This window comes from Apostichopus japonicus, chromosome 14 (genome assembly GCF_037975245.1).
Source record: "Apostichopus japonicus isolate 1M-3 chromosome 14, ASM3797524v1, whole genome shotgun sequence".
Taxonomy (NCBI): domain Eukaryota; kingdom Metazoa; phylum Echinodermata; class Holothuroidea; order Aspidochirotida; family Stichopodidae; genus Apostichopus; species Apostichopus japonicus.
The window spans coordinates 25,091,867-25,107,218 of NC_092574.1; the positions used below are offsets into that span (position 1 = coordinate 25,091,867).

Below are 15,352 nucleotides of genomic sequence, written 5' to 3' on the forward strand. Positions count from 1 at the left end.
TAGTGTTATAAGTACAGTAGAGTGAAAACAATTTAAAGCAATTTAACTAAACGTGATTTAGTTTAATATCAGTACTTTATCCTGGATTACTTTGGAGTAGAGATGATGATGGTATTGCAGACAAAAACTGACATCACCTGATCAATGCTGTGCACATTGAGTTTGCATACATGTATACATGTATGGAACATTGTCAAACACTCAATTTATATTCACTTTTTGGGATGGATATATTCTGAATAACTTTGAATATTCAGCAGACTAGCTAACTGTACAGTAATATACCACAATGAGTAAAACTGAAGGCTTGAATTGAGGCATCATTTGAAATAACTGTGGAAGGCAAGCTATCACATTGCTTTGTATTTTGCCTTGACTTGTAATTTGGAACTCTCTACCAAACCATGTAACTGTCTGTGCACTATTAAACTGCATGTATAGATATGTTGAACATGAATCAAAGCCTTATGGAATCCCCACAACGTACTGGTTTGGGTAAAAAACTTACTATAAATGACAATATGCACTCAAATCTACCAAGCCTACAAAAGATGACCTTTGACCCACTGACCTACTGTACTGCAGGGTCAATGTCCACTTCCTCTCCCTTCCAATTCTACTATTTTGAAAGTCTGGTGGAATAAACAGCATGTGGTTGCACTCTTTTTTTATGTTTGTAAGTGACTTACAAATTAACCCTAATTGAATCTATGACAAGAACAATTTGTATCCTTGCAGACATTTCATGTAAATATTTTATTTATTTCTCTTTGCAAAGCACTCAAACTAACTATTTGATTACTTCCATTGTTTAGGTATGATTTTGGTGTTTTAAAAAAAAATAGATTTTAATGTTTTTCTGGTAAGTATATACTGTACCATTCTTTTAGGGTGCACTGAAGTAAAGAAATATACAACACTGTCAAAAAGTCAATACCAAATGCAGTTTGTTGGGAGTCCTACACTCTGGATATATTTGAATGGCAGAGTCATAATCAGATACAAAATATAAGCAGGGTCTAAGCTCATTCCCACAACCCCTCCCCCCACCCACCCCCTCCCCAAGTCAATCCATATGAAAATATGCCAGTGTACTATATATGTTTTAGAGCTACATGTCAGTTGGACACAATTTCTTTCGAAAGCCATAGTAAACTGCTGAAATAAATCATACTAGATCTGTACAATTGTTGCTGAACCATAGTTCTAAATCAAAAGGAGTATAAATCAGAGATGAAGACATTTCAAAATTGCCCTGGGATACACTCAAGTGGCCCTTGGCTCTACTGAAAAAACCTGTGAACCAGGAGCCACTTTCTGTGGGAAGTGGCCCCTGACTTTTAATATGAATGGTGTCAAATTGAGGTCTCCAGGAGAGGTTTCTGATTAAGTTTTCAAGGACAAACTATCACATTAATAAATTACTTTAACTTAAAGCAAAAAGTGATTATAAAGACTCGATACTGGACAGCTATGTGAGTAAAAAGTATCACATGGTTCAGACAACCCTATGAATTGCCGAAGTGGTAGTTTTGAGGGAACTCTGCATAAAAGACAACTTTGATTGAAGATTAACTACCATTTACTGTATGGAACACACACTTGAATCTATGCATTGTACTACTGGATAACAATGATAGGAAAATAACCATAACAGGCAAACAGCTGAATTTGGGGCTGAATTCCAGATAATATTAATGGCAACTTACCATATTAAGAGCACACAATAGAAATTGATTTTAGAGACTTCCAGATACACAATAAACTGTTCAATACCTTTATTCAGTGCGGTGTGGGTGAAACCCCAAAACTCTTGGGTTTGGGTAATTTACAAGCTTAGCTGTACAGTAACCCTTTGGAGGCCACAATCTTAGTTTTGGAAGCAGGTCCCTGCATTCTTTGAAATAGAATGGGCTTGGAAGTTCAGTGCATTGGGATTGGACACAGTAAAATCATTTATACTTATGCTGGTAATCGGGATCAATTTACAGTTTGTGCAAAGTTTATTCTTTTCCTACATCTTAAATAGTTCATGAGATTAATTTTCCTCTTCAATATAGAGACAGCAACAGGAAATTCCAAAGGGTACTGGTTTGGACAGACAGTAATTCCTACTTCCAAAACACCAAAAAAAAGGCCTCGCAAAATCCAGCTCCGAACGGATTGTAAATGATGACTTTGGGTGGTAGAATGAGAAGGGAGGGTGGGTATTGAACGTTGGGATGCGGATATAGAGGGCGCACAGTGTTAAAAGTTTACTACTTTATTCTATGCATGGTAGAATAAGAGTGCTGAGGTTGTGAGGAGACAGGTTAGTGAGGAGCGAAAGTAAATACAAAGTTTAGGAAGAATAAGCAACCTGATCTTTAGTCTCCGCAAATGAAGTCTGAGTGACAGCAAACAGAATATTTATGTCCTTTTCAACTCTTAATTTATTCAAAGACAGGATTTACAGACAGCCAAAACATATCCCATTACATGTATATGTCCCTCTAGAGTCACACACAGCATATTTAATGACAGAACGAATCAACAACAACAACAAAACCTTCACAAAACCACAAGAGAAAAGGGCCCAAACCTGCCTATCATTAAATCAGTAATCGGTTGGGGACAGTCTGTTATAATACCTCCTTTACATAGAAGCTTTGTAAAGGAAATGAATAGAATGATTGAACTGTGATGTTTTTGGACCAGTTACCAGTGCAATGATTTTATCTTCTGCATTCTTGGAACCTACGTACACAGTAGAAGCTTCTTCGGTGTTAATACTTAGCTACAGTACCTAAGCTTCATATCTTCCCCAATGAGCACAGTAATTGACATGTACCATACACTGTATATATCTCATGCGATTATCTTTTCTCTTTTGCTTAGTTAACGCTGGTGGTTTTGGTACAGTAGCTCAATACAGTCCTCTGTGAGTAATAAAAACAAAGATTAAACACTTGTTCTGCCTATCCTAGATATAGGCGTGGGAGGCAGCGGCAGTTTTTTTTTAAAGTTTTTTTTTACCACGATATAAGCAGCCAGTTATGTACGTGTGGAAGAAACCAGTGTCTGTTAATTACACTCCATGTCTGGTGGCTATCAAATTTACATTTTTAGATTATTTGGGATTTTTTATAAACAATCTGGAAGATTTTTGTTTCAAAAAGGAAAGCCATGGCTCTTCTCCTGGGTGAAAAATTCTCACTTTAGCATGCAGTCAGGCCTCACACATATCCCCAATGCTACTGTAGGTTTCATTGCTTTTTTATAATGCCACACACAGCCTTATATCTACTCAACCATGTAGCCTTGGTAATTATAATAATACCAGTTGGTAAAACCCTATTCAGAGCCATTGTACAGGATTTATCACATCCAGAATAGCGAGGTCTATAGAAAATTACATACAAACGAAAACTTGTTTAAACATGAATAGTAGGGGGAAAAATGTAAAATTTCTCAGATTGTGAGTGATTGACTGATACCAGAAGAAGCTACAGTATAAATTTCTAAACTATTATAATATAAAATGTAGATTCATGATACACTCAAGGAAGAAACATCTAGGGACACGTTGAAGTTGATCCAATTACTATTTTTGGTTTGAAAAATGCTTGCTATATTTGCAAAAATATTTGGCAAGAGAAAAAGAGTAAAAAACCTGCTTTTCTCAAATACATACTGTACTGCAGTACTCAGCACCATATGGAACCAATCAGCAGAATCTATGACAACTTTATACACATGTGTGTTGTACATACATTACAATGTAATATTAATGTTATCCGATGTCTTCTACTTGGTACAGTAGTTTCAAATGTCACTCTTCCACAGTAGATCATCAGATGTCATGTTAGTTAGTATCTTGCAAATTTGTTCAAATCGTTCGAAAATGAGCTGAAAATTTTTGGATTGTCGCCTAAATGTTGGAAGCATTCATGTGTAAAAGGCATTTATGAAAATTTCCACAAACCCATAGGGAATTATGAACATACAGAATCATAACTCTAAATAATATCAAAGACAGAAGATGTCACCTCAGAACCTCATAGCCCCTTCGCCTTATCATGTCTAGAGTTAAGTTCTGGTAACATTTTTAGCACTGTACATCTTCAGTGACCACTTACCGGTCATCACGGTCAATGACACCAAATTCTACCAACCAAAGTGTACAGAAATGTTCCCTTGGTATACATACAATTTACATGACGTACAGTATTTGTTTTAACTGCTTAAGGGTGAACCTTGCTATTTATACGTTTTTCCTTAAATTGATAATATTTAGTACTGCTTTCAAGAATACTTCTTCAGTTCTTCTCCATGCAGTACTAAAATGGATAATTCCAGTTAATTATGACAAAGTAATGCAACTTGCTCTATGTGGTGGGGAGACAAAATAATTAGAAAATGAAGTCATAATTTCACCTGCAACATTAGGATTTATAAAGTCAGCTTTGTAACACTAGGCTGGCATAATGGGCCCAGCTGCTATATGTAACAGTAACACTAGGCTGGCCATACTGGGCCTAGCTGCTCTATGTAACAGACAATTTGAAAAGGTACTGAGTTACATTAAACTTGACAAAATGTCAAAACCATAATATCTATGGGGTTGCCAATTCACACAAACATCAGTACAGAGGAGTAGAGGACATATGTATTAAAAACTTGTAAAATGGTTGCATTAGTCTTCACATCAAAGTACAGAACAGTAATATGAAATATGTTACTGATGTCATGTTTAAAACACTTCGCAGCAACCCTACATACTGTAGATTGTAGATCTATCCATTTACTACTGTATACTGCACAGACACATAGATGCTCTCATGTTATCTTATCCTTTCTCCCAGGAAGCAGATTATGTCAACTTGGATATTTACAGGTAAGTCAATCCAGCCCCATTTACCACCCTACATGCCCCCTAACATGGCTAGGTTTGGGAACAACTATGCACAGTGGAGGCACAGCATTTGATTCATACCAATATTTCTAGGCTATTAAATTAGGATACATCTTTGGTGAATAGAAGAGAAATTACACAAGACAAATATATATATGAGATATCAACATATCCAGTATGCAGCTCTCTGTTAATTTTTCAATAAATATCATACCTCAATTGTCTTTTCAGGACTTAGAAAACCTTATGACATGGTAGCAGGGTACAGAGAGGGTGCTGGGTTTGTGAGCATACAGCTAAACTAAGCCAGGATTTATCCCTGGTAAGTATGTGGGGACACACATAGCACTATATACAAAGATCTGTTCATTGTAACACTACAGACTGTGGATACATTATATTAAGTGCAGTCAGATGAAAACACAATACTTATTTAGTTGGCCGGGATCTATTTTGTTTGCAGAGGATTGTTTCCTGTTTTTGTGTTTTTTAATCTGCAGGATTGAAATCAACGAGCTCAGACAGGGATGCACCAGGGTTTTACTTTACTGTACCTATGAGCTTTCATCGTTGCACCTATGAACCAAGTAAATTGTTATCAACTAGCTCAGACAGGTCTGCACCAGGGTTTTGCCTTACCAATGAGCTTTCATCATTGTAAGTATGAACTAAGAATTATCTTGCTGTGACACATAACATGTAACTGATATCAACTAGCTCAGACAGGTCTGCACCAGGGTTTTGCCTTACCAATGAGCTTTCACTACTGTAAGTATGAACTAAGGATTATCTAGCTGTGACATATAACATGTAATTGCTATCAACTAGCTCAGACAGGTCTGCACAAGAGTTCTGAATGACCAATGAGCTTCATTATTGTACCTATGACATAAGAATTGTCTAGCTGTGACATATAACATATATAATTGCTATCAACTAGCTCAAACAGGTCTGCACCAGAGTTCTGAATCACCAATGAGCTTTCATTATTGTACCTATGAACAAAGAATTGTTTAGCTGTGAATTGTTATCAACTAGCTCAGACAGGTCTGCACCAGAGTTCTGAATCACCAATGCAAGGAATTTTAAATTAGGGATTAGACGATAGTTTCAATGAATTTCAGTGTCGAGAGACAATTTTTGGATGATAGGAGTTACCATGGTGGATTTTAAGGATGATGGGAAGGTTCCAGAGTTTCTAAAGTGACAAATTAATAGCCTTCGACAAACCTTGCAGAAGCTCCTCAAGACATTCCTTAATGCAAGTACTGATCTATAGAGCAGTGCAGCAAGTACAATTGATGTAGGAAATTAAATTACTACAAACTGTTGTAACCATGGAGATGTAAGTATCAAACAGCTTGCCTAATTGGTTGGATCCATCTTTACCATGGGTACAGTACATGCACCATCAAATCACAAGGTACAGTACTGCTGTAACCTTATGATTTCTTACTGTACCTGACCAAAACACAGCACAACCAAAATACAAGAACAAGGCCCCTCCCTAAATGGTCAGTTTGTCTGAGAGATTATCAACAAACCATGACAGACAATTGCATCAATCTAGGTAATGGTTACTGATTAGCTCTTCTGATAAAAAGTCCTCCTATTATGACTGTAGGTTATAAACTTCCTTTACCACTGCTGTTACACCAAAGCAAAGCCAAACAACTTGTCAATTATTTCTTGATGAGACCAGGAGCTTGGTGATTGCATCTCTCAAGGTAATACTTGTCCACCTTGAGTGTTGCCCTCGCAGCAGACCAGCAGACTTGTATCACTCCTCCACCGATTAGCTGCATCAGTAACACCACTGAATATCGTACACATATCCACACCTGCTACGAAGGTTACCTTGAGTGGTGCATAGTGGATCTAGTCACAATTTGTTCTTAAAGTGCCTATAAGTGCATATCACTGCAAGGTGGCCTGCTCTCCCATTGCCAAGATATTGTACAGTATGAAGTACTGCTAACCAGTGTGAGCAAACAGAATTTCATTTTAAGAGTTTGAAGTTTATAGATAACATAAACACTGTATGAACATGAATTTTACAAGAGATGTAGTTCTAAGATGGGAACATTTGTTGTTGTTTCGTTTATTTCTGACATTACATCACAATGAAGTACATTTCTTAATACATAGAACTTTATAGCAATGAGGCAGCAGGACTAGAAGTAAGATTCATACTTTTCGAGTCAGGTCCCTTACAAAGTAAAACCAGAAAATTAAATTTTATATAGAGAAAGAAAAAAAAAGAATATATAGAACACATACACATAGGGGTTTAACAGAACTGGGTAAAAAAACAGTACATAATACAATGCTCATAATAAGGCAAAACTATACGAAAATTATTCGTTGAGTAGATTATGTTTAAGATGTGTTTTATAAGATAAAATTGATTTGCTAAATTCCTAATGTTTTCAGCTAACATTTGTTAGCTAAACTGATTTTCATCCTTTTTGAACATGCAGACTTTATTCATGCTTTTTATGGTAAGATTTATCTGTTATTCAGACCTGGCAAATTGTCTTTCCAAAAGTATGGAGATTTAAAACTGAATGGAGATAAGGAAATAGTACAGGGAATTGGGAAAAATTGAAGTAAAACAAGATAGTGATATACAGTATAAAGAAAAAGTAACATCGATATACTTTGGGCCTTACAAGGCAGCTATGCAATACAGTAATATACAGTTACAGGCTAATGAAAGTAAAATCATCCACATAAAACTTCAGTAGATCACCATGGCAACATGGCATTTAAGCAAATTACACTATTACTGTATTTCCCCAAATTGATGTAGATTTTCTCCAAATGGGTTCCTAATATATGCTTTGATGGGAAAAAAACATTAGATATGACTATTTTGCCTGGAGCTTTATAGCTCCTATATGTACAAACGAGGAGAATGTGAGATTGCAGTAAAACCTGCTAAATTACCAACTTTTTTGGGAGAAATTGGTGAAATTCTATAATAATAAACGATGAAACTGTTTACGAAATTACAGATGAATCTTATTCATACCGACAATTTGTGAAGCTGTTCGTTTGTACAGTACAGTCTTACTTAGTAAAGAATGCATACATGTACAAACACTAAATGTGCAGGATGTAGTAGTACTGTACTTCAATACAATTAATCAAATACATGTGTTGCTTAGTACAGTAGTTATCTCTATTTGTATGTATAACTAATTACAGGCCTTATCAAATAAAATACAGTGTCAGTTTGCCTATATCTGGTATCTGTGTTTAGCTTATTATGTTTATCAATCATATACTGCACTGCATCCATGTGACAGTATGCTAGGGTTCAACAAACCCATGTTGTGCCCCTCAAATATTCAGAAAAAGGTTGGTTGGCCTGGGCCTTCAAATCTGACTTTACCGATGGAACACAATGTCAGAGTGCTCTGTTGCTTTTGTGTGATCACTCCAAGTATGAATCATATTTTTAGAACATAGCAAGAAGCAAACAGGAAGCTGCCCCATCAGTAAACTTGGAAAATTCAGATTTGAACCATAGTGCACTTCAATTTTAGCAACATATGCTGTTGCTAAGATCCCCTCCCCCAACCCCCTCCCCCCTCTTCCCAACATTGCTACACCATATTCAACACCCATTATCAAAATTGCCAGTCAAACCTTGATGTGTCAGTCTTATAAAACTGTGCATCTGACAGTTTGAGTAATGTCCTTGATATTAATGTCATGCTCAAACTGTCATGCTGTTGCTACAGTACAGTACCTATATAACAAGAGTCAAGTATAATTAGATGCCTGTTTCTGAGACAACCAATATCCAGGGTAAAGTTTAAAAGAATAGTCTGTTTTAACAGTGCAAATGTACAGTACATATTCGTAGTAAGTACAAATTCCATGAGACACTCCAAAGTACTTACGACCCACTTGCTCATAACATTTGAACTTGAATGGAGAATAAAAAGTAACTGCACTGTAAATTTAGCAAAGTACCATCAATTCTAACACTTGTAAGCACTTTTCACATACATACAGGTACAAGTAAGAACTACACAAAGTCTACTGTACAAAGAATATTGGATTGCAATGTCTACTTGCAATTTAGTACAGTACATGTACTGAAAGTAAACCCTATACAGTACTGTAATACTAAATTTATGAAATTCCTCTCCTCAAATTAAGATCAATTGCCTTGTAAAGCATGATTACTACTTAATGATATGCAACAGATTAATATCAGAGCTATGCAAGTACTAGCCATGTTATACCCTTTATCAGTAACAGGGCTTGAGAGACTGAACTGACATACCCTGCACCACTAAAACCTGATTCCTTGCCTCTCCCATCTCTCCCTTTCTCCCCTCATCCACCCTCCACAGGCAGCACAAGGGGGCAATCCATGGAGCTGCACATCTCATCTCCTTCATGACCTTACTCTTGGCATCCTAAGTTTGCTAAAAAAAAGTATTGCATTTGTTTCCCACAGTTTGAACTTGTGTTAAAGTAAGTGGGCCTGACGTTTTGATCCTAGCAGGATCTTCTTCAGAGGCTGAAGGTTTGAACTTGAGGATGACGTTTGAACTTGAGGTTTGAACTTGAAGCTGAAGGTTTGAACAGTTTGAACTTGAACGGACTTACGGTGTAGGTGTTCGCGAAACACTTTTTCGCACAATTTTGGCTAATCTGACCTATTACGTCATCAATCATGTAGGCAAAAATTTTTATGGTTCGGGCATCAACCCACCAAATTTGAACATGATCGGATTTACAGTGCAGGAGGAGTTCGTGACATTTTTGGCTCACTCACACACGCTCGCACGTGCTGACCCACATAGAAAGTCACTGTACAAACTTCTGCAGTATAACAGTGACAACATGAAATATTTGTTATCCAACCCAAAGTCAGACTAGGAGAGAAACTGTTTTATTGTTCACGCATTACTGCTTGCATGAGCATAAACCATTAGTTCAATGAGCCAGCACTGGGACAGTGCATTACAAAGCATGAACCAGCAAGTAATTATCAACAGTATAACAGATAAAATAGACAAATTAGGTCCTGTCCATCTGCCACACAAAAAGCATACATGTACTGGTAGTACTGAATGTCAAAAAATTATGGATCCAGGCCACTTTATTAATTAAAACATAATAAACTGTTGGTACCTCAAAGAATAATCCAGCAAGGTGTAAGATTTATCAAACTTATTGAACTCTTTGGAAAACTTTCACAGTCTAGGAAACTTCTAACAGAAATCCAGATGGTGACCAGTGATTTAGATTTTTAAGTATTATTTTTATCCTTTTTGTATTGTGGAGCCAGGTGCAAACTGGCATCACGTACACATGCTAGCACACACACACACATACCAGCAAATTTGCAAGGTTACTGAGCCTTCGGCATCGTAACCAAAAATAATTTAAATAACTCTTAAATGTCTCAACACAATATAGACAATTGGATCCTTAAACAAATTTGAGGCCGATCCTGATGACTTGTAAAAATCCATGCTAATACTGCCTTACATTCGAATGTCAAATGGCCACAATTTATACATTTTGAAATTGGCAAGAGCAGATAAACCTTAAAATTTAATATTCTTTTTCACCTGATATCAATACCTGGATAGAGTACTCGTTTTGTATTTGGATGGGGGGGGTATCAAAAGTGCAGTTCTTGGAATTACTTTGTAATGATCTTACCTAAAAGTGTAGTCTCCTGTTACATATGCCACATCTCTCAGCATAACTTTTCCTGACAAGGCACTGAATGAAAATGAGCCTGGATAATTGAGAAGACATATTGAAGTGTAAATAAGACAATACGGGGTTACACCAGTTTATGAAGTATAATAGTGCCAACATTGTATTATTGCCTATTAGCAAGTGTTCAGTGTCAAACTGAGACACTTTCAGGTGTGGCTACCAAACTAATCAAAATTTGTTCTTTTGATTTTCAACATCAAATTTTTAACCAAAGATAATGTTTACTCTAGCCTAGTTTACTGTACAAGAACAGGGTAGAGTTGTTTTGCCTTGTACTGTAAGCTCTGTATATAAAGCCTAACAAATGACACTTATAACAATAACATCAATATACAGTATATAGCGCTTTTATTTAAAGAAAATAAATTAAAGACATTTATAATCCAAACAAAGACAAAATTCTATTTAATTAATAGCTTGAATAAAAAGTAAGAAGGGATTAAGTTAAAATTGGAAAGAGATTAGTCATTAAAATTTGTGACAGAAAGAAGAGTTTCTGGTTGAGATTAGACACAAATTACAATAAGTTTGTGAAAGACATTTGTGGCGGGTAGGGCATTCCACAAATTACGAAACACCCTGTTGCCAAACAATTTGGACTTACTAATGACTTGAAAAGGGGTTGGGCACTTATCTGCAAAAAATGCATGGACCCACCACAATAACATGTTAAAAAGGCATCTACTTTAAATAGGCCAGAGCCATGCCAAGGAAAATTTTAAAAAGAAGCAGGATGTGATGAATTCTGTTTGGTGCAGACTTGGCAGTACTACATAAAGACCATTTCCCAGTTCAGTGAGACAAACAATTTTACGAAATGCAAAAAAAAGATTCTCTAGCTGTGTTGATCTTACCTATGTGAATGTGACCTATATTACTTCCTCTGACTTTGTTGATGATCCAGGTGAGAATGCTCCCAACGACTCTGGAGTTGTAAAATGTAATGTAAACAATCCAGACACACATTACCCCGGTCATTAATAGTGGCAACAGCAGCGTCTTGGTAACAGTGGTAAAGATATGATGGAAGTCCATTGTCAAACTTTTTATGAAAAAGAGAGGAAGGAATAAAAAATATGTCAGAGCTTAGCTTGTTAGCTTTAGATGATGATGACCCCAATTATACCCCTCTGCCCCCACCCCCCTTCCCCTACTGTACTTCAACTGTTCAACAGTGATTTATGACACCCATTGGTCATTTACAGTATCTAAAGAATATTAACAGTAATTATAGAACCTTGATGTCAATGACAGTGCTTCCCTGAAAAGGGACTTTATGCTAGCGTATCCAGCAAGCGATGTTATAGAGTAGCATAGATTCATGATTAGAAAACACTTGAGGTTGCTGGAGAAAGACATTTATGGTCGTACGTATTGTACAACTCACAAAGCAGCTTTTAGCTGTTGAAATGGATATGAATGGTGTCCTGGTGTTTAATTTTTTATCTACAACTAACAGACTTAGTCATACAAAATGCAAGGATACAGTATACATACAGTACATACAAAATAAAGTAAGTGTTTGTATTTTGTGATCAATGTGGAATTCTAAAAGCATATTCCACAAGCAGCAAACATGATCACATTGCACCTGTTTTGCATTACATCAACAAGAGTGAATTGTAAAGGCTTGTCAGAATGTATAGTACAGTACTTAAACTTAACCTGGCTATTTCCTGTTGGCAAGTACCTACTGTAGTCACATTTGAATTAAGCTATTTAAGAGCAATGCTACAGTACTTTGGGAAACAAAGTTCTGTGTTAACTAGCTAACAGGTCTGTAGCTTATAAACTCTTAAATTAAAGCTTGTTCCTCTAGCTTGGCCTAGGGCAATGATAGAATCATAAACATTTATTAATTAAAATGCCAATAATTAACAACAACTTGGCAATCCGAAATTCTGAAATAAAATGAGAATTTTAAGTGAAAAGTAACATTGCAAGTCTGGAACAAGGTAATTTTCTTAGGGAATTCAAAAAGTTCAAAAGGAAACAGAGAGTTCTGAAAATACTAACTGTCCAGTATCTGAAGATAAAAGTTACTCTGCTCAGATAATTCCCTGAATTATTTATACAGGTTGACAATATTAAAGCGATCTAGGGTTAATACTGAGCTGATGTATACAGACTTAGATCTGCAGAAAACACTTGAGGTTGCTGGAGAAAGAACTGGCAATGGAGCTTGACTCTGGCCAAATGTGATCACATGAAGATTGGCACACACTGGAGGTTCCAAAATAGTATTTTTAAAACTAGTTGTTGGCATTCATTCCATCTAAAGCTCTGCTTTACTTTTGGTTTCATTAAGTAAACAGAACTGATACATCTTTGTCATTTTAGTTCCATTGTTTTTTGCACACTTGATAAACTCCAAGGAATCTCAGTAATGAGAAAATTGGAAGAACTGATTTTATGCATTATTGTACAGTTGTACATATTGAACATCCAACTGTTACATAGCCTAATAGAGATGTTGGATAGGCCAAGAATTTTTAGCAGATTGTCCTTGGTAGCTACACTACATTTATTCAACTCGTACACTGAGCTACCATTTGGTTCATATTAGGCAATCATATTAGGCATGATAATAAGTTTTAATGCTATAATGTCCAAATAACTTTGACTGTTCCATATCTCCTGACTGGATCCTAAACTAACTTAGGCCAAGGCTAGTTGGGACCCACTAGGTTGGCGCCAGTATAAATTTCCATTCACTTTTGGGAGAAATTAAGTCATCTCAGTTGATGGAGTTGATGTGTGAAGCATCATTTGAATAACAAGGGAGCTTCTTTTTTTTAAACTTCTTTAGGCATTTGTCTACCATACAGCAGTTTTTGCGGTTTGTATTTCGAAAAGTCTAACCTTAATTGTGCTGTGTTTGTGCTTTCTTTTGGACAGAGTTTGATCGAAATTTCACAAAATGTTATCTTATATGTTGGTGAGGAGATATATTTTTTCCCTGACTGAGTGGGATTTTGAAGATTCCCATTATCTATTCAAGTGCTTCAAAGTTCATTACCTATCTTGCAATGGTAGCCCTAATGTTTATGTAGAGCCTATAGGCCTATGGCCTAACACTAGTAACAGTAACAATTAAAGTTATTTAGTTTAGCCTAGGCTATGGTATGTCAGTCTGGACTGCATCTAGGCTAAGCCAGGGGTCATTGCCTTAAAGGCTCGCCCCAAACCGTGTGCGGCCATTTGGAAAAGTTAACTTTCTGTTGCTTGCAAGTGACGTTTTGTTTGTGTCGCTACAAAATGCAGACAGTAATGAAACCTGTTCCCTTAATTGTTATCTTTAGCTGGACCTGAGATATCCATCACTGTGCTGTGGGTATTGACCGCTGACTGTACACTAGTGTCTAATTACGGACGGTAGCAAGCTGTGTGTTATTTTTTGGGATCGATGGTGGTGTTTAACACTTCTTTTACATCTCATTCGAAACTAGGCAAAATAACCGGCGTTTCTTTTCGCGCGAGTCTTCACACCCTTTTAAACTCCAAAAGTCACAAAGTAGGTTTAACATTCGGCATAACTTTCTTTCTAATGAGGTTGTAAATGAGTGGAACAGTTTGAGAAAGTTGTACTTGCAAGTAGTGTGAATGGGTTTAAGAATGCTTTGGACAAGCACTTTAAAGGAATTGTCTGGTGGAAGATTTTGATACATTGTCCTTGTAGTTATTATTTTTCTCTTTCTAACCATGTAAAAATTGTCCCCATTCGACATTTTCTTCTTGTAGAAATCTTGTTTTCAAATTCACCGGATGCTCAGTTGGTGTACTTGTATAGCGTTACACATAGTACACTCACACTCAAACCACAGTTCATTAACTGTTCTTCGAACTCGCTGAAATAAAATTCACGGATCAAATTAACAGTAAAAGGAAACTTATAAAGTATTCGTTAAACCGAAAGATGAAACTTGGCGGGATCGATGTCATCGCAGAACTGTCCGATTGTAAACGTTAGAGTAGCCTATAAACGCGAACATTCTTCGCGCTGGAGCTGGATACCGCGATGTATAAACAACGAAGAGCCTGCTGTTAAAACTTATCTTGTGTTACACAAAGACCACGAAACCACCGATCTACTAAATATATTGCGGCTTAAGGAGTTTTTTAAATCATATCTAATTTATAAGAACTTTCACCGGAAATTATTGAAGAAATTGATCGAATCATTGTCAGAGCAGAATATAGCGCTGAAAAGCTTAGGCTTCGCAGAACTGTCCGATTGTCAACGTTTGAGTACAGCCTACATGCGAACATTTTTCGCGTTTGAGCTGGATAGCGCGATGTATAGCCTGAACAACTCAGAGTCTGCTGTTAAAATTTACCTTGTGTTACACAAAGACCACGGAACCACCGCTCAAGTACATGGTGGCTTAAGGAGTTTTTGAAAACATATCTAATTTTTAAGAAATTTCACCGGAAATTAAGGAAGAAATTTATCTGTATACACATGCTGTTTTTGTTGTGATTACCGTATAGGTACTGTGCGGAGGGTGGGTTATGACGCAATCTGCTATGGCAGAGCTGACGTCACGTATTGTACTGTTCAAATCATATTTGAAATGTCTATCCATAACGATTAAAAAATTGTTTCTCTGTCAAACGCAACATTAGCGTTCTCATACTTTGACAACATGTTTGGAAAATTATTTACTATTTTTTAAGGTAACTTCTTTGGGCCACCAGACA

The 15,352-nt window shown here is 36.5% G+C and overlaps 2 protein-coding genes across 3 annotated transcripts in view; one reads left to right on the top strand and one right to left on the bottom strand.

Annotated features, from left to right (window-relative positions):
- LOC139979999 (bridge-like lipid transfer protein family member 1) overlaps positions 1-15,352 on the bottom strand; it is a 92,110-nt gene that overhangs the window by 75,860 nt on the left and 898 nt on the right. For both annotated transcript variants that reach the window (XM_071991324.1, XM_071991325.1), the window contains exons 2-3: positions 11,506-11,693; positions 10,589-10,667 (exon numbers count right to left, since the gene is read on the bottom strand). In XM_071991324.1, the coding sequence (XP_071847425.1) occupies positions 10,589-10,667; positions 11,506-11,686 (260 nt within the window). In that variant the 5' untranslated portion in view covers positions 11,687-11,693. The remainder of the gene's footprint in view (positions 1-10,588; positions 10,668-11,505; positions 11,694-15,352) is intronic.
- The window catches only part of LOC139980001 (inverted formin-2-like), a 101,592-nt gene continuing 91,657 nt past the window's right edge, over positions 5,418-15,352 (top strand). Inside the window, exon 1 of the mRNA XM_071991327.1 lies at positions 5,418-5,551. The gene's annotated coding sequence lies outside the window, so the exon portion shown is untranslated. The remainder of the gene's footprint in view (positions 5,552-15,352) is intronic.